Raw genomic sequence first — 18818 nt, forward strand, 5'->3', positions numbered from 1 at the left:
TGTGACGTCATCGCTCCGAGAGCGAATAATAGAAAGGCGTTTAATTCGCCAAAATTCACCCATTTAGAGTTCAGAAATCGGTTAAAAAAATATATGGTCTTTTTTCTGCAACATCAAGGTATATATTGACGCTTACATAGGTCTGGTGATAATGTTCCCCTTTAATGTTTCCTTTTTTGCTTTTTGGTTTTGGTTTCTTGTGAGTGGTTCAGTTCTTTCTCTTTTGTAATGAACCTCCTTTCTTAGACTTAGACTTAGAAAATCTTTATTGTCCCCGAGGGGCAATTTGGTTTGCAGCAGTAGTCATTAAAAACAAGGTACGACAGTAAAAACAAGGTACAAATACATAAAATGCATACAACATACAAACCATCATGAAGGCATTGAGCTAAAAACTACCGTATTTTCCGCACTATAAGCCGCCACGGGTTATTAGCCGCACCTTCAATGAATGGCATATTTCAAAACTTTGTTCACCTACAAGCCGCCCCGGGTTATAAGCCGCGCCTACGCTGCGCTAAAGGGAATGTCAAAAAAACAGTCAGATAGGTCAGTCAAACTTTAATAATATATTACAAACCAGCGTTCTAACAACTCTGTTCACTCCCAAAATGTAATGTGCAAATGTGCAATCACAAAAATAGTAACACTCAAATTAGTGCAGAGCAATAGTAACATCAATAACTCAACGTTGCTCGAACGTTAATGTCACACAACACACAAATTAAACATTTAAAGCCCACTTTCTGAAGTTATTCCTCATCCACAAATCCCTCGAATTCTTCTTCAGTGTCTGAATTAAAAAGTTGGGCGAAAACGGCATCCAAAATGGACGGCTACGTCTCGTCGAAGTCATCAGAGTCAATGTTGCTGTTGTTGTCCAGCAGTTCCGTGAATCCTGCCTTCCGGAAAGCTCGGACCACAGTTGAGACCGATATATCCGCCCAGGCATTTACAATCCACTGGCAGATGTTGGCGTATGTCGTCCGGCGCTGTCTCCCTGTCTTAGTGGCGCAGGTCATCTTGTTGCTTCCTCTACCTTGCTGCTCTATTTCCGTGTTCTACTGCGTGACTTATTGCCTTGAGTTTGAATTCTGCGTTGTACGCGTGTCTCTTAATAGGAGCCATTTTGTGGTCTTTACAGATGTAAACACACAAATGAAATGAAACGTAATATCCGCGCGCTTCTTCTTCTATGGGGGCGGGTGGTTGCTTACAGTAGAAGAAGAAGCGCTTCCTCTTCTATGGGGGCGGGTGCTTACCTTGGCGGTTGCTTACCGTAGAAGAAGAAGCGCTTCCTCTTCTACGGGGAAAAAAGATGGCGGCTGTTTACCGTAGTTGCGAGACCTAAACTTTATGAAAATGAATCTTAATATTAATCCATATATAAAGCGCACCGGGTTATAAGCCGCACTGTCAGCTTTTGAGAAAATTTGTGGTTTTTAGGTGCGGCTAATAGTGCGGAAAATACGGTACAAACATTTGTAATACAATAAAAACTAATCATCACACGTCGCTTCCCACTAAAGTGACTGCATAGCAGCTAAGCTTGTTGAAGAAGCTCATTTGTAAAGTCAACAGCTGAGGGATCAAAGAATCTTATGTATCTGTTGTTTTTGGCCTTCCTATTACTAGGGGCGTACCTGCATCCTGAGGGCAAGAGTCTGTTTCTCCCACTTTTCATTTTTTACACGATTTGCACAGGATTTCGTCAATTACAAAACCGATACTCACATGAATTACAGTAGAAAGGGGATTCATTCATCAGTTTACCTGATATGAAACGTGACAAATTGGGGGTTGCACTATCCACCACCAGGCGGCAGTAGATTGTTGAATGCCTTAAATTTTGTTTTGTGGAAATTTGTGGTAATTCCAACTTTGACCACAGCGTCATTTGCTAAGTAGAGGGGCACTTTCCATCATTTTCAACAGACTCCATTGCAAAATGCTTAAACCCCCCCTTCCTCTCACATCAGATACATATATATGCACATATACACATATATATATATATATATACATACATATATACATATATATATACATATATATACATATACATATATATATATATATATATATATATATATATATATATGGGCTTCACGGTGGCAGAGGGGTTAGTGCATCTTCCTCACAATACGAAGGTCCTGAGTAGTCTTGGGTTCAATCCCGGGCTCGGGATCTTTCTGTGTGGAGTTTGCATGTTCTCTCCGGCTTCCTCCCACTTCCAAAGAAATGCACCTGGGGATAAGTTGATTGGCAACACTAAATTGGCCCTAGTGTGTGGATGTGAGTGTGAATGTTGTCTGTCTATCTGTGTTGGCCCTGCGATGAGGTGGCGACTTGTCCAGGGTGTACCCCGCCTTCCGCCCGATTGTAGCTGAGATAGGCTCCAGCGCCCCCGCGACCCCAAAGGGAATAAGCGGTAGAAAATGGATGGATGGATGGATGGACATTTCCATTTTTTGTCCTGTTCAGTTTTGTCCTTCAGGTGTACGAGCAGCTTTTTTTGTTAGTATGTCGGGTTTAACTGCTGTTTATTTATTTTTTTGTTTGTTTATCAGAACATTTTCTGGTGCGGGACAACTTTTCTAAAGCATGTGTTTGTCTTTTTGTGCCCTGCAGATCTCCCTGAGCAGCAGGAGTGGACCTCCAGGATGAAACAGGAGGAGCCACAGCCCCCCCACATCAAAGAGGAAGAGGTGGAGCCTCAAGACCCGCACGTTAAAGAAGAAGAGGAGGAACACAGCATCAGTCAAGAGGAAAAGCATATTGAAGAACTGGAGAAAGTTGATGTCCCCAAGATGCCATTGACTGGTGTCACTGTGAAGAGTGAAGACGAGTTCAAAGGTGATGATAAAGATTCTAAAGGTGATATTAAGACATGTGACACTGACCACACACACTTTCAATGCTCTCACTGTGACAAAACTTTTAATCGCCAACATAAAATTAAAAGACACATGAAAATACACAGTGGGGAAAAAGATTTTTCCTGTTCAATTTGTCGTAAAGGTTTTACACAAAAAGGTCATTTGAAAAGACACATGAGAACACACAGCGAGGAAAAAGATTTTCCCTGTTCAATCTGTAGTAAAGTTTTTACACGAAAAGGTCATTTAAAAAGACACATGAGAACACACAGTGAGGAAAAAGATTTTCCCTGTTCAGTCTGTGGTAAAAGTTTTACACGTAATGTTTATCTGAAAAAACACATGAAAATACACAGTGGGGAAAAAGATTTTTCCTGTTCAATCTGTAGTAAAGGTTTTACAGAAAAATATAATTTGAAAAGACACATGAGAACACACAGGGAGGAAAAAGATTTTCCCTGTTCAATCTGTAGTAAAGGTTTTACAACAAAACGTGATTTGATAAGACACATGAGAACACACACTGGAGAAAAACCGTTTTCCTGTTCAAACTGCAAAAAAAGCTTTTCGGAACGGTCAACGCTCGTACAACACATGAGAAGACACACGGGAGAAAAACCGTTCACTTGCTCAGTTTGCGATAAAAGATTTTCTGACAAGCAAAAATTGAAAAGACACACGAAAATACACTCTTCTGAAAATCCTTTCGCCTGTTTAAAATGCAGCAGAAGCTTTTCTGAACAAGCCGACCTTGCACTGCACATGAGAATACACAATGGAGAAAAACCATTCAAGTGCTCTTACTGTGACAAAACGTTCCAATACGGTGGTCTTCTGAAAAAGCACACGAGAATACACACAAAACGCTTTTTCTGTTCAATTTGCCTTAACGGTTTTCCAGAAAATAAAGATATTCAAAGACACATGAGAACACACACTGGAGAAAAACCTTTTGTTTGCTCCGTTTGCGGCAAAAGATTCTGTCAGAAGGAAAATTTGAAAATACACACAAGAATACACACTGGTGAAAAACCTTATACCTGTTCAGGGTGCAACAAAAGCTTCACTATTCAATCAAACCTTCTGGTACACATGAGAATACACACTGGAGATAAACCATTCATGTGCTCAATTTGCAATAAAAGATACATCCGAAAGGAAGACTTGGTAATACATACAAGAACGCATACTGGTGAAAAACCCTTTATCTGTTCAGTGTGTGGTAGAGGTTTTGTACAACATCCCCATTTGAAAAAACACATGAGAATACACTCTGGAAGAAAACCGTATTCCTGTTCAAGGTGCAACAAAGGTTTTACTGAACGACAATCGCTTGTAAGACACTTGAGAACACACACAGGAGAGAAAGAACCGGAGTAAGAAACAGTGTGCTGGTGAGAACAGCAAATGAAGCTGCAGGATTTGAAATAAGCTGTCATAACGCTGACGTTCTAACAACATCACCACTTATATCATGTGTGACACAATCATGTCAATATGCTTCCACAATTTCTACATTACATTTTCTTTGTTTTGTATTTTACTTCCAGTCAAGTACATGTATTATTATTATTAGTTCTTCCTACTCCTTTTTTGGACATATTGTAATGAGAATTGTGAATATGTGACATATACACTGTAGCTACACTACATGCATGTTCAAAATAAACTAATACCGATGTCAAACAGCAGCAGTATTCAGAGGGTTCATTTCAAATCTAGAAATGTTTTTGATTGATTGAAGCTTTTATTGGCAGATCGTGAGAGAAGAGATCAATGAAATGGGAAAAAAAAGAGTAAAGATGTGAAAATAATAGTAGCTAAAAGACTTGAGTCGAAAACTACAAAGCGGAGAGGAAGCAGGACCAGACTCCTCTCCAGGCGACCTTTTCTTTGAACTGTTCTGTAACCAAAGGCGACGGCTGTTTACGACCCCCCTCCCTTAGAAAAAGCTGTTGCCATGTAATCAGGGAAAGTCTAAATAAAAGAGGAGGCGTACAATCTTTCGTCAGAGCATGTTGGAACACTTCAAGATTCAAGATTGTTTATTGTCATATGCACAGTTAAACAGACAGTTTGCCGTATAATGAAAATATTACTTTGCTAGTCCACCCTTCAACAAGTCACACGGTACTTAGCTAAAATAAAAAATAAAAAATAAAAATGTATATACAAGACACAGTAAGTAACATAACATTATTACACATTCTGATTGACAGTCAACAGTATAAATATGGAGGTGACCTTGCGTCACAGCAGCAGTTAAAGTGTATCTAGTGATCAAAGGTGAAAAGTGTCTACAGTGATGGTTCACAGTTCGGGGGTGGTCATGGTAGCTGTCTTTTGTTCAAAAAGACAAAAGCAAAACGGGGGGGGCTAGCATTCACAAGTTAGCATTCACAAGCCTGATAGCCTGTGGGTAGAAACTGTTTGTCAGTCTCGTAGTCCTGGATTTCAGGCTCCTGTATCGTCTGCCTGATGGTAGGAGGCTGAAGAGACTGTGCTGGGGCTGTGTACTGTCCTTTATGATGTTGTGTGCTCTCCTGGTGGCCCTGGGAGAGTACATGTCCTGTAGTGAGGGGAAGGCTGCTCCTGATATGTACTGAGCAGTTTTAATCACTCGCTGGAGTGCCTTCCTGTCCTTAGCAGTGCAGTTTCCATACCAGACCGTGATTGAGCTGGTAAGGACACTCTCAACCGTACTTCTGTAGAAGTTGCTGAGAATTTTGGGTGGCATGCCAAATTTTCTCAGCCTCCTTAGAGGCGGTATAGCTCGGTTGGTAGAGCGGCCGTGCCTGCAACTTGAGGGTTGCAGGTTCATCCAAGATGGCAGCCATGTCTATTCTGTGTTCAGTGTGTTCTTACCTGAGGTCTGAGTTTTTGTGTTTTTATGTATGAGATTTTAATTGTTTTTAGTCTGAATGAGTGGTACTCTGCAAGATAAACAAATTCTCTGCAGAGTGGGATTTCTGGTGGATAGTTTCTCATCAAATGTCACTGGATTGCCATAGACTTTGGCCTACCTATAATCAACCTGTTCAGGTAGCAGTAGCAGACAGCTAGCACCCTCGGCCTGCCTGCTAGCCTTCCACCATCGGCCTGCCTGCTGCAAACCTTCCAACATTGGCCTGCTTGCTGCTAGCCTTCCACCATCGGCCTGCCTGCTGCTAGCCATTCACCATCGGCCTGCCTGCTGCTAGCCTTCCACCATCGGCCTGCCTGCTGATAGCCTTCTACAATCGGCCTGCCTGCTGCTAGTTTTCCACCATCGGCCTGCCTACTGCTAGCCTTCCACCATCGGCCTGCCTGCTGATAGCCTTCCACAATCGGCCTGCCTGCTACTAGCCTTCCACCATCGGCCTGCCTACTGCTAGCCTTCCACCATCGGCCTGCCTGCTGCTAGCTTTCCACCATCGGCCTGCCTGCTGATAGCCTTCCACAATCGGCCTGCCTGCTGATAGCCTTCCACCATCGGCCTGCCTACTGCTAGCCTTCCACCATCGGCCTGCCTGCTGCTAGCCTTCCACCATCGGCCTGCCTGCTGATAGCCTTCCACAATCGGCCTGCCTGCTGCTAGCCTTCCACCATCGGCCTGCCTGCTGCTAGCCTTCCACCATCGGCCTGCTTGCTGCTAGCCATTCCACCATCGGCCTGCCTGCTGCTAACCATTCCACCATCGGCCTGCCTGCTAACCTTCCAACATCGGCCTGCTTGCTGCTAGCCTTCCACCACCTGCCTACTTGCTGCTAGCCATTCCACCATCGGCCTGCCTGCTGCTAACCATTCCACCATCGGCCTGCCTGCTGCTAGCCTTCCACCATCGGCCTGCCTGCTGCTAGCCTTCCACCATTGGCCTGCTTGCTGCTAGCCTTCCACCATCGGCCTGCCTGCTGCTAGCCTTCCACCATCGGCCTGCCTGCTGATAGCCTTCCACAATCGGCCTGCCTGCTGCTAGCCTTCCACCATCGGCCTGCCTGCTGCTAGCCTTCCACCATCGGCCTGCTTGCTGCTAGCCATTCCACCATCGGCCTGCCTGCTGCTAACCATTCCACCATCGGCCTGCCTGCTAACCTTCCAACATCGGCCTGCTTGCTGCTAGCCTTCCACCACCTGCCTACTTGCTGCTAGCCATTCCACCATCGGCCTGCCTGCTGCTAACCATTCCACCATCGGCCTGCCTGCTGCTAGCCTTCCACCATCGGCCTGCCTGCTGCTAGCCTTCCACCATCGGCCTGCCTGCTGATAGCCTTCCACAATCGGCCTGCCTGCTGCTAGCCTTCCACCATCGGCCTTCCTACTGCTAGCCTTCCACAATCGGCCTGCCTGCTGCTAGCCTTCCACCATCAACCTGCCTACTGCTAGCCTTCCACCATCGGCCTGCCTGCTGCTAGCCTTCCACCATCGGCCTGCCTGCTGATAGCCTTCCACCATCGGCCTGCCTGCTGCTAGCCTTCCACCATCGGCCTGCCTGCTGCTAGCCTTCCACCATCGGCCTGCTTGCTGCTAGCCTTCCACCATCGGCCTGCTTGCTGCTAGCCTTCCACCATCGGCCTGCCTGCTGCTAGCCTTCCACCATCGGCCTGCTTGCTGCTAGCCTTCCACCATCGGCCTGCTTGCTGCTAGCCATTCCACCATTGGCCTGCCTGCTGCTAACCATTCCACCATCGGCCTGCCTGCTAACCTTCCAACATCGGCCTGCTTGCTGCTAGCCTTCCACCACCTGCCTGCTTGCTGCTAGCCATTCCACCATCGGCCTGCCTGCTGCTAACCATTCCACCATCGGCCTGCCTGCTAACCTTCCAACATCGGCCTGTTTGCTGCTAGCCATATTCCAACATCGGCCTGCTTGCTGCTAGCCATTCCACCATCAGCCTGCCTGCTGCTGGCTCTCCACAATCGGCCTGCTGTTTGCCTCCAGCCATTGGTTTCGTCTACGGGCTTCCACCCATCGGCCTTGGTTGCTAGCCTTCAGCCCTGTCTGCTAACATCTTCAAAAGTGGTAAAACAAGTGGAACTTCTCCTCTCACTATGTCACAAATCATTATATTGTGTTTTATACTTTTGTGTGGTTTTACTGGTGTCCCAAATGGGTCTGTTAATCCCCCCTCACAAGCTATGCTACTTCAAGATGACAACTTTGATAATTTGACATTTCATCACAGTGACAGCTACAAAATAACCTCGGCCTTATCTCAGTTGAAGATTTCTGTGACTTTGGACAAAACAAAATGGCTGCATACAATGGTAGTGTCCATTCATTCTTATTGTTTCCTTGTTTTGAGAGATCACGTCAACATTACTGCATCCTCCCCTATTATGAGCACTTACTTTCACAGATTAAAGACAGACTCAAAAGATGATAACTTTAAGCGCAAATGTTTAGTTATATTATTGTTATTGTTCTCAGGAAATGTTGAGACTAATCCAGGCCCTGATACACCTACACAATGTTTTACACCTGCGGATTTTAAAACTAGATCTGGTCTTGGGATTATTCATATCAATGTTCGGAGTTTACTCCCTAAACTGGATATGATAAAGATCTGGATAAACTCAACAAATGCTGATATTGTAGTCTTATCTGAAACTTGGCTTAAACAATCTGTGCTTGATAAAGATATTTACATTCATGGCTATAATGTCTATCGTACTGACCGACAAAGAAAAGGTGGTGGAGTGGCCATATATATTAAACAGAGGTTTGATGTTAAATTAGTGCTCTCTGAATCAGTAAGTAAAGAACTTGAACTGTTAGCACTTGAAATTGAATTAGCTAGAAATCACCACATAATGGTAGTGGGGTGTTATAGGCCTCCATCTGCCCCTAGTAATTCCCTATCTACTCTTGTGAAGCTTCTGTCTCAACTGAAATACAATGAAATAGTGATGGTTGGTGATTTGAACTGGGACTGGCTCACATCTGTGTCTGACTCTTTGAAAGCACAGTGTGAATCCCTAAATTTAACACAATTAATTAACTCAGCTACAAGACCTAATCCTAAATGCCCTCAAAAAGCTACACTCATTGACTTAATTCTAACAAATATGCCCTTTAAATTTGTTGCATCTGGTGTTTTCCCTAATGATGTGAGTGATCATTGTGTGAGTGCAGTAGTGCGAGACACAAGGATTCCTAAAAGCAAGCCTCGTCTTGTTGAAAAACGTAATATGAAATTATTTGAGACGCAAGCTTTTTTACATGACTTGCATCTTTTTAATTGGGATAGAATTGCTCTTTTTGATAATGTTGAACTGGCTTGGAAATATTTTCACGAAAACTTCTTGAGTATAGTGAACAAACATGCCCCTTTTAGAAAATGTAGGGTTAAAGGACGTGACAATCAGTGGTTTACATCGGACCTGTCAGATTTATTGCATGAGCGTAATGCTGCTTGGGCCAGGGCACGCAAGTCAGGGTTAGAAGCAGATTGGTTGAATTTTAGACAATTAAGAAATCAATTTACCTCTCTCCTTCGGAAAGTCAAATCAGAATTTTATTTCTCCACAACAACTGAAAATCTCAAACACCCAAAGAAGTTTTGGAAAATCATCAAATCTTTGTCCGGCTGCTGTAATTCAGTCAATCTCCCACCTAGTATACTTGTTGATGGTGTCAGAGTAAGTGACAGAAGAGAAATGGGTAGTCATTTTAATAATCATTTTATTTCCTCTGGTTTTCTCTACAATTCTGACAACTCTACTGAATCTCCGCTAACTCCGGAAAGAACCGTTGAAAATACCCAGGTTTTTAACTTTACGCCCTTTACCACAACAGAGGTCACGAGGGCTCTAAAACAACTTAAACCTAGAAAGCCAGCTGGTTCTGATAAGTTGGAGCCGCTCTTTTTAAAGTTGGCAGCTGAAATTATAGCTGAACCACTGACTCACATTTTTACTTACTTACTCTAATTTCAAATGAAATCCCTTCGGATTGGAAATCTGCCCTTGTAATCCCCCTATTAAAAGGAGGTGACCCTAGTAATCTAAATAATTACAGACCGATCTCTAAACTCTCTGTTCTGGCAAAAGTGCTTGAATCCCTTATCAGTGAACAGATAAAAGACTTTTTGGACACCAATTTTATTCTGTCACCATTTCAGTCAGGTTTTCGTAGAAATCACAGTACTGTTACTGCTGCTATGAAGTTTATAAATGATGTAACTAAAGCTCTTGACAAGAAGCAGTGCTGTCTGTCCCTCTTTATTGACTTTTCAAAGGCATTTGATACTGTTGATCATGTCATTTTAATCAAACGTCTTTCAGCTATTGGTTTTTCTCAGCAAGCAGTTGGATGGTTTGCAAATTACCTCACAAGTAGAACTCAGGCTGTTCAGATAGAAGGTTCCTCCTCGGACGTACTGCAAGTGAAAAAGGGTGTCCCTCAAGGTTCTGTGTTGGGCCCCTTATTATTCACTATTTACATAAATAATCTTGGACAGAATATTCCGAACTCAACTTTCCATTTCTATGCTGATGATACTGTCATATACTGCACAGCACCCACTCTTGCTGAGGCTTTTAAATATCTACAACATGCATTTGACAGAGTACAAGAACAACTTTGCTATCTTCAACTGGTTTTAAATGCAGAGAAAACAAAGTGTATGCTCTTTACCACATCAAAAACTGTAAGATCATCACTGTGTGAGAACATTTTAACAAGAAATGGGCAACAAATTATGTTAGTATCTGCTTTTAAATATTTAGGATTTTTAATTGATGACCACTTGAGTTTTAAGGAGCACATTCAGTATGTTGTAAAAAAAACTGAAACTTTTACTGGGATTTTATTATAGAAACAAGTCTTGCTTTTCTTTTACTGTGAAACAGAAATTGGTGGAAACAACCTTTTTACCTATTATTGACTATGGAGATGTGTTGTACATGAATGCTACTGCTGGTTGTCTCCACAAGCTGGATAGTGTGTACCACGAGGCACTGAGATTCATCACCAACTGCGCTCCCCTTACTCACCATTGTGTGTTATACTCAATGGTTAACTGGACATCTTTATGTGCTCGACGCCTCAATCATTGGTATGTTTTCATCTACAAAACCATTCTGGGTATCACTCCATCTTATCTGTCTTGTCTTTTATTAAAGAAACAAGGAAGTCACAATCTTCGTTCAATGGATGTTCTGCAATTTGTTGTCCCCAAAGTAAGAACTGAACTGGGCAAGAAAGCATTTAGGTTTTCAGCACCGAAGGCTTGGAATAACCTACAATCGAACATTAACATTAACATTAACACCTACTCAGTGGCCTAGTGGTTAGAGTGTCCGCCCTGAGATCGGTAGGTTGTGGGTTCAAACCCCGGCTGAGTCATACCAAAGACTATAAAAATGGGACCCATTACCTCCCTGCTTGGCACTCAGTATCAAGGGTTGGAATTGGGGGTTAAATCACCAAAAATGATTCCCGGGCGCGGCCACCGCTGCTGCCCACTGCTCCCCTCACCTCCCAGGGGGTGATCAAGGGTGATGGGTTAAATGCAGAGAATAATTTCGCCACACCTAGTGTGTGTGTGACAATCATTGGTACTTTAACTTTAACTTTAACTTTTAAACTTCAAACCCTAGTTACGCTGAATGAGTTTAAAGCTTCTGTGAAAGGACTGCAGTCTACCTTGTCTGTATGCACATGTGTCATGTGAGCAAGTTTTAATGTTGTAAATGTGATGTTTTATGTATTTGTTTACTGTTTTTAATGTAACCTTGCTGCTGCCCTCTTGGCCAGGTCTCCCTTGGAAAAGAGATCTTTGATCTCAATGGGATTTTACCTGGTTAAATAAAGGCTAATAGGTTCGATCCCCGCTGCCGCCATCCTAGTCACTGCCGTTGTGTCCTTGGGCAAGACACTCTACCCACCTGCTCCCAGTGCCACCCACACTGGTTTAAATGTAACTTAGATATTGGGTTTCACAATGTAAAGCGCTTTGAGTCACTAGAGTAAAAGCGCTATATAAATATAATTCACTTCTCTTCACTTAGGAAGTACAGTCGCTGCTGGGCTTTCTTTATTGTTTGTTGGGTGTTGTGATTCCAGGTGAGGTCCTCGCTGATGTGGGTCCCGAGGAATTTAAAGGTTTTCACCCTGTCCACCTTTGTCCCCCCTATGTACAGAGGTGTACACTGTGCACTCCTTCTCCGGGGGTCAATAATCATCTCCTTGGTCTTGTCTGTGTTAAGGAGATATTATTATCCTGACACCAGGCCACCAGTTCCGCTACCTCCCTTCTGTACGCTGCCTCAGCTCCCCCGGTGATCAGTCCGACGACCGTAGTATCATCTGTAAACTTGATGATACTGGTGTTGTTCTGGGAGGCCACACAGTCGTGTGTGAAGAGGGTGTACAATAGGGGGCTCAGCACGCAGCCTTGGGGGGTCCCTATGCTTACAACCTTTGTGCCTGATGTCTGGTTGCCGATTCTGACTGACTGGGGCCGGTTTGTGAGAAAGTTCAGGACCCAGTCACAGAGAGTTGGTGTCAGACCAACAGTGAGGAGTTTAGCAGTGAGTTTTTGTGGGATGACCGTGTTAAAAGCAGAGCTGTAGTCAATGAATAATAGCCTGGCATAGATGTCCTTGCCCTCTAAGTGGGGGAGGGTGGTGTGGATGACTGTGTTGACTGCATCCTCAGTGGACCGGTTCTGCCGGTAGGCAAACTGTAGAGGGTCCAGTGTGTCTGGGATGGTCTTTTTGATGTGTGACATGACTATCCTCTCGAAGCACTTCATCACTATTGGGGTGAGTGCAACAGTCATAATAGTGACTAGTCATTCAGACAGGTCACAGTGTTTTTCTTTGGCAGGGGCACGATGGTGGTGGTGGTCTTGAAGCAGGTGGGTACAACAGCTGACAAGTTGTATACGTCAGAAAGTACGTCAGCCAGCTCTGATGAACACACCCTGAGGGCCTGGCCAGGGATGTTGTCTGGGCCGGCTATCTTCCGTGGGTTTGTTCTCCTCAGAACTCTACGTACCTCTGTTGTTGTCACAGTGAGTGGTGGGTCTTACGTGCGCTCCGTGCTCAGAACCCCTCTCTGTTGGTTGGTGTTGAGGACCTCGAAGCGGGCGTAAAACTCATTCAGCTCATCTGGCAGTGAGCGTTGGCTGTTTGTGACCCGCCTGCTCCCCTGCTTGTAGTCTGTGTTGTGTTTCAGGCCTTGCCACGTGCGCCGGGAATCTGTGGTGGAGTAGAATCCCTCCAGCTTTTGTCTATATTGTCCCTTGGCCTCGCTGATGGATTTACGCAGGTCATATCTGGCCTTCTTGTAGTCCTCAGCGTTGCCTGAGACAAATGCAGTGGAGCGGGCATGTAGCTTGGACCGAACATCACAGTTAATCCAGGGTTTTTGGTTTGGGTATATCTTGTATTGTTTTGTGGGAACAATGTTTTTCACACATGGAAGCATATTCCTCTATGTCCACAGTACCGTCATCCTTCTGAGCAGCAGTTTTGAACATGTCCCAGTCTGTACTCCCAAAGAAGTCCTGAAGCACTAGTTCAGTGTCTTCATTCCACATTTTAACAGTTTTTCTCACTGGGGGGGGGGCTTGCTTGAGGCGCTGTCTGTACGCTGGATATAGAAAAACTGAGATGTGATCAGATAGTCCAAAGTGTGGTCTGGGTACAGCCTTGTAGGCTCCCCTCACGTTGCAGTATACTTGGTCCAGAATGTTTTTTTTCCCTTGTAGGAAAGTTCACATATTGATGGTATTTTGGGAGGACGCTCTTTAGGTTGCAGTGGTTAAAATCCCCAGCTACCGTGAACGCAGCATCGGGGTGTGCGGTCTCTTGTTTACTGATGACGTCATGCAGCAGCTTTAGCGCTGTAGTGGTATAAACACTGCACTGAACTCCCTTGGCAGATAAAAAGGTCTGCATTTCACCATCAAAAACTCAATGTTGTCCGAGCAGTGTCTTTCAACCACCTGTACGTCCGAGCACCAGCGGTTACTCACGTAAACACAGACGCCGCCGCCTCTCGCCTTTCCTGAAGCCTTTGTCCGGTCTCCACGGTAGACTGAGTGCGTTGCTAGCTGGATAGCAGAGTCTGGGATGTTGTCCAAAAGCCAGGTTTCCGTGAAAATAAAAGCACAGCATTCTCTCAGTTCAGGCTGGGATGTAATCCTGGTTCTCAGCTCATCCAGCTTGTTGTCGAGCGAGCGCACATTAGCTAGCAGCAAGCTAGGTAATGGTGGTCGTGTAGCTCTAGCCTTTAGCCTAGCATGTAGCCCCGCTCTCTTGCCCCGCCGCCTTGTTGTTGTTGTTTTGTGGTTAGCTGGGTCTCGTCGTAGCAGAATCATTTTGAAACCTAAACAACATGACTGCAAGATATTTGTTATTTAATGCAATAAATCACAAATGGCTATTCAGATAAAGGAAGTTAGCTAATAGAATAAAACATTGTTTGTTCTCTTTATGATTTTTGCAGTTTTTTTCTGTGTCAAAAGTGGCCTCTGGTTATGACAAATGGGAAGGTTTTAGCCACAATCTAACCTGTCTGAATGCTGAAATTCATATTGCGTCTGAACCCCCCACCAGGACTTTGTCCTGGACCTACCGGGCCCTAGACCCTGGCTACTAGGCTTTTTGAGTTTCAAAAGTTGACAGGTTGTTCCCCCGACAGAGAGACTGGGGAGACGACTTCATGCACATATTATGTTAGATCCACTATGGACTGGACTCTCACTATTATGTTAGATCCACTATGGACTGGACTCTCACACAATTATGTTAGATCCACTATGGACTGGACTCTCACACAATTATGTTAGATCCACTATGGACTGGACTCTCACACTATTATGTTAGATCCACTATGGACTGGACTCTCACACTATTATGTTAGATCCACTATGGACTGGACTCTCACTGTTATGTGAGATCCACTATGGACTGGACTCACACTATTATGTTAGATCCACTATGGACTGGACTTTCACACTATTATGTTAGATCCACTATGGACTGGACTTTCACACTATTATGTTAGATCCACTATGGACTGGACTCTCACACTATTATGTTAGATCCACTATGGACTGGACTCTCTCACTATTATGTTAGATCCACTATGGACTGGACTCTCACTATTATGTTAGATCCACTATGGACTGGACTCACACTATTATGTTAGATCCACTATGGACTGGACTTTCACATTATTATGTTAGATCCACTATGGACTGGTCTCTCACTATTATGTTAGATCCACTATGGACTGGACTCTCTCACTATTATGTTAGATCCACTATGGACTGGACTCTCACACAATTATGTTAGATCCACAATGGACTGGTCTCTCACTATTATGTTAGATCCACTATGGACTGGACTCTCACACTATTATGTTATATCCACTATGGACTGGACTCTCTCACTATTATGTTAGATCCACTACGGACTGGACTCTCACTATTATGTTAGATCCACTATGGACTGGACTCACACTATTATGTTAGATCCACTATGGACTGGACTCTCACACTATATATGTTGGATCCACTATGGACTGGACTCTCACACTATATATGTTGGATCCACTATGGACTGGACTCTCACACTATGTTAGATCCACTATGGACTGGACTCTCACACTATTATGTTAGATCCACTATGGACTGGACTCTCACACTATTATGTTAGATCCACTATGGACTGGACTCTCACTATTATGTTAGATCCACTATAGACTGGACTCTCACTATTATGTTAGATCCACTATGGACTGGACTCACACTATTATGTTAGATCCACTATGGACTGGACTTTCACATTATTATGTTAGATCCACTATGGACTGGTCTCTCACTATTATGTTAGATCCACTATGGACTGGACTCTCACACTATTATGTTAGATCCACTATGGACTGGTCTCTCACTATTATGTTAGATCCACTATGGACTGGACTTTCACACTATTATGTTAGATCCACTATGGACTGGACTCTCACACTATTATGTTAGATCCACTATGGACTGGACTCACACTATTATGTTAGATCCACTATGGACTGGACTTTCACACTATTATGTTAGATCCACTATGGACTGGACTCACACTATTATGTTAGATCCACTATGGACTGGACTTTCACACTATTATGTTAGATCCACTATGGACTGTACTCTCACTATTATGTTAGATCCACTATGGACCGGACTCTCACACTATTATGTTAGATCCACTATGGACTGGACTCACACTATTATGTTAGATCCACTATGGACTGGACTCACACTATTATGTTAGATCCACTATGGACTGGACTTTCACACTATTATGTTAGATCCACTATGGACTGGACTCTCACACTATTATGTTAGATCCACTATGGACTGGACTCTCACACTATTATGTTAGATCCACTATGGACTGGACTCTCACACTATTATGTTAGATCCACTATGGACTGGACTCTAACACTATTATGTTAGATCCACTATGGACTGGACTCTCACTATTATGTTAGATCCACTATGGACTGGACTCTCACTATTATGTTAGATCCACTATGGACTGGACTCTCACACTATATATGTTGGATCCACTATGGACAGGACATCTCACACTATTATGTTAGATGGACTGGACTCTCACACTATTATGTTAGATCCACTATGGACTGGACTCTCACTATTATGTTAGATCCACTATGGACTGGACTCTCACTATTATGTTAGATCCACTATGGACTGGACTCTCACACAATTATGTTAGATCCACTATGGACTGGTCTCACTATTATGCGTTTGGAAGTAAAACCTTGCATCTGGTGCATCTTTTTTTTTCTTTTTTCTTTTTTTTTAATTTTTAGACCCATATAAGTTTCTCAATGTTTCAAAAGCGGCTATTCAAAGAATGGCGCCACCATGTGGCGGAGTTCGTGTAGTTCAGCTGTGGAGGCGCTCTGTGACGGATAAAAGTGATCATAAGACCAGCGCTATCATATAATTAAATGTGTGTCAGTAAGCAAGTGAATTAAAAACTGTTTTGCCGACCAAAGAAAAACGGTTATGAAATGTGTAGCGATGTCCCCCAGATATGTCGTACTGTCGCTTTAAGAAGAGCGCATGCGCAGTGCTGGAGGGCGTCTTGGGCTTTCTCGCGAGATCAGACAAGAGCGCGCGAATAAAACAGGACGAGGGTAAGTCAAAATGGCGTTTGATGAAGAAGACGTTATTGTAGTCTTTAGAGTCCTGCGTTCTTAATCTGTTCGAATGTGTACACTTATGTCGTTTAATGGAGTTAAACATCGTTCATGATAGTTTGTGTTTGGATACGTTACGTACGTGCTAGCTTAGCGCTAGTTAGCTTAGCTTGCTAGCTGCTAACAAAGAGACTCGGGGGTTATTATAAAGATCAAATGTGAGTGTAAAGTGTCGTGATTGTGTGAAAATGTGCGAAGGAATGATAGCAGAGTACGAGGAGGAACTTTCTTCAACAAAACAACATCAACTACTGGACGCTGTTCTCAAGAAACATCAACTTGTCTTACTCAGTACAGGTTTGTTTCATTCTTACTCTCACGTGTTTGCAAGCTTTATGTTTATTTATTAACACAATGCTTGAATATTTATGTCTTTAGAAGGATTGATTGTTTATTGTCTTGTGAGGATTATGCACTGCTTTGTTTTTATATTGTTCATGCAAACAGGACAGTTTCAGGAAAGGAGACAAATCATTGTTTATTTAAAGCAGGGGTCGGCAACCCAAAACCTTGAAAGAGCCATATTGGACCAAAAATACAACAAACAAATCTGTCTGGAGCCTCAAAAAATTAAAAGCTGTATATAAGTCTAATAATGAAGGCAACACATGATGTAAATGTCTATATTAGCTATAGTAGCCTACTATCAAAATGACTATGTGCCGCATGCTGAAGCAAATCGTCGTTCAATCAATCAATCAATGTTTATTTATATAGCCCTAAATCACAAGTGTCTCAAAGGGCTGCACAAGCCACAACGACGTTGACAGAAATGTTGAAATGTAATATTTATTCTACACATTAGACAGCATTAGTAAATCAGACTCTACTCAGAAGGTGAGATAACTCCTGGAAATGACTGGCTTTTAATGGCCAAAGGTATAGATGTGTGTGTCCAAGTAAGGATTTAAGGATTAAGGATTTATTACAATCTTTGGAAAAGCTAGGTAATGTTTGCTGTGGTCTGGAACAACATGGCACACAAACAACTATCTGAAATGCAGCCAATGTAACATACAAATAATGTGTCATGAGTAGAGATGTCCGATAATGTCTTTTTTGCCGATATTACGATATTGTCCAACTCTTAATTACCGATTCCGATATCAACCGATACCGATATACACAGTCGTGGAATTAACACATTATCATGCCTAATTTTGTTGTGATGCCCCGCTGGATGCATTAAACAATGTAACAAGGTTTTCCAAAATAAATCAACTCAAGTTATGGAAAAAAAAATGCCAACATGGCACTGCCATATTTATTATTGAAGTCACAAAGTGCATTATTTTTTTTAACATGCCTCAAAACAGCAGCTTGGAATTTGAGACATGCTCTCCCTGAGAGAGCTTGAGGTGGGTGGGGTTGGGGGGGTGGGGGTGCAGGGTTAGATGTCGCAACAGACCTGTGAGTTAAAGAGATGGAAAATGAAAACTTTTTTTTCATGAATCAATGGTTTATCATTTCTCGGAGACAACTGATAGAAGCAAGAAGTGTGTGTCTCACTTTTGGTTGATGATAAGATATAAATAAGTAACAACGTCTAATGTGCTTTAATGCTGTAATTGTCTTCGTTTTTGCTTGAACGCTGCAAAAACTAAATATTGCGGACAATATTTATGTAATTTCTATTTTGCTGTTCTAAGTTGAGGGTTCATAAATGCAAATCCATGAACATACTTTAATTTGTCATTTAGTCTTAGTCATTTTAAAAGGGT

At 43.1% G+C, this 18818-nt stretch overlaps 1 protein-coding gene across 1 annotated transcript in view; it reads left to right on the top strand.

The window, feature by feature from the left end:
* LOC133611932 (uncharacterized) overlaps positions 1–18818 on the top strand; it is a 151676-nt gene that overhangs the window by 45199 nt on the left and 87659 nt on the right. Inside the window, exon 8 of the mRNA XM_072913688.1 lies at positions 2632–2856. Within this exon, the coding sequence (XP_072769789.1) occupies positions 2632–2856 (225 nt within the window). The remainder of the gene's footprint in view (positions 1–2631; positions 2857–18818) is intronic.

This window comes from Nerophis lumbriciformis, linkage group LG08 (assembly GCF_033978685.3).
Source record: "Nerophis lumbriciformis linkage group LG08, RoL_Nlum_v2.1, whole genome shotgun sequence".
NCBI lineage: Eukaryota > Metazoa > Chordata > Actinopteri > Syngnathiformes > Syngnathidae > Nerophis > Nerophis lumbriciformis.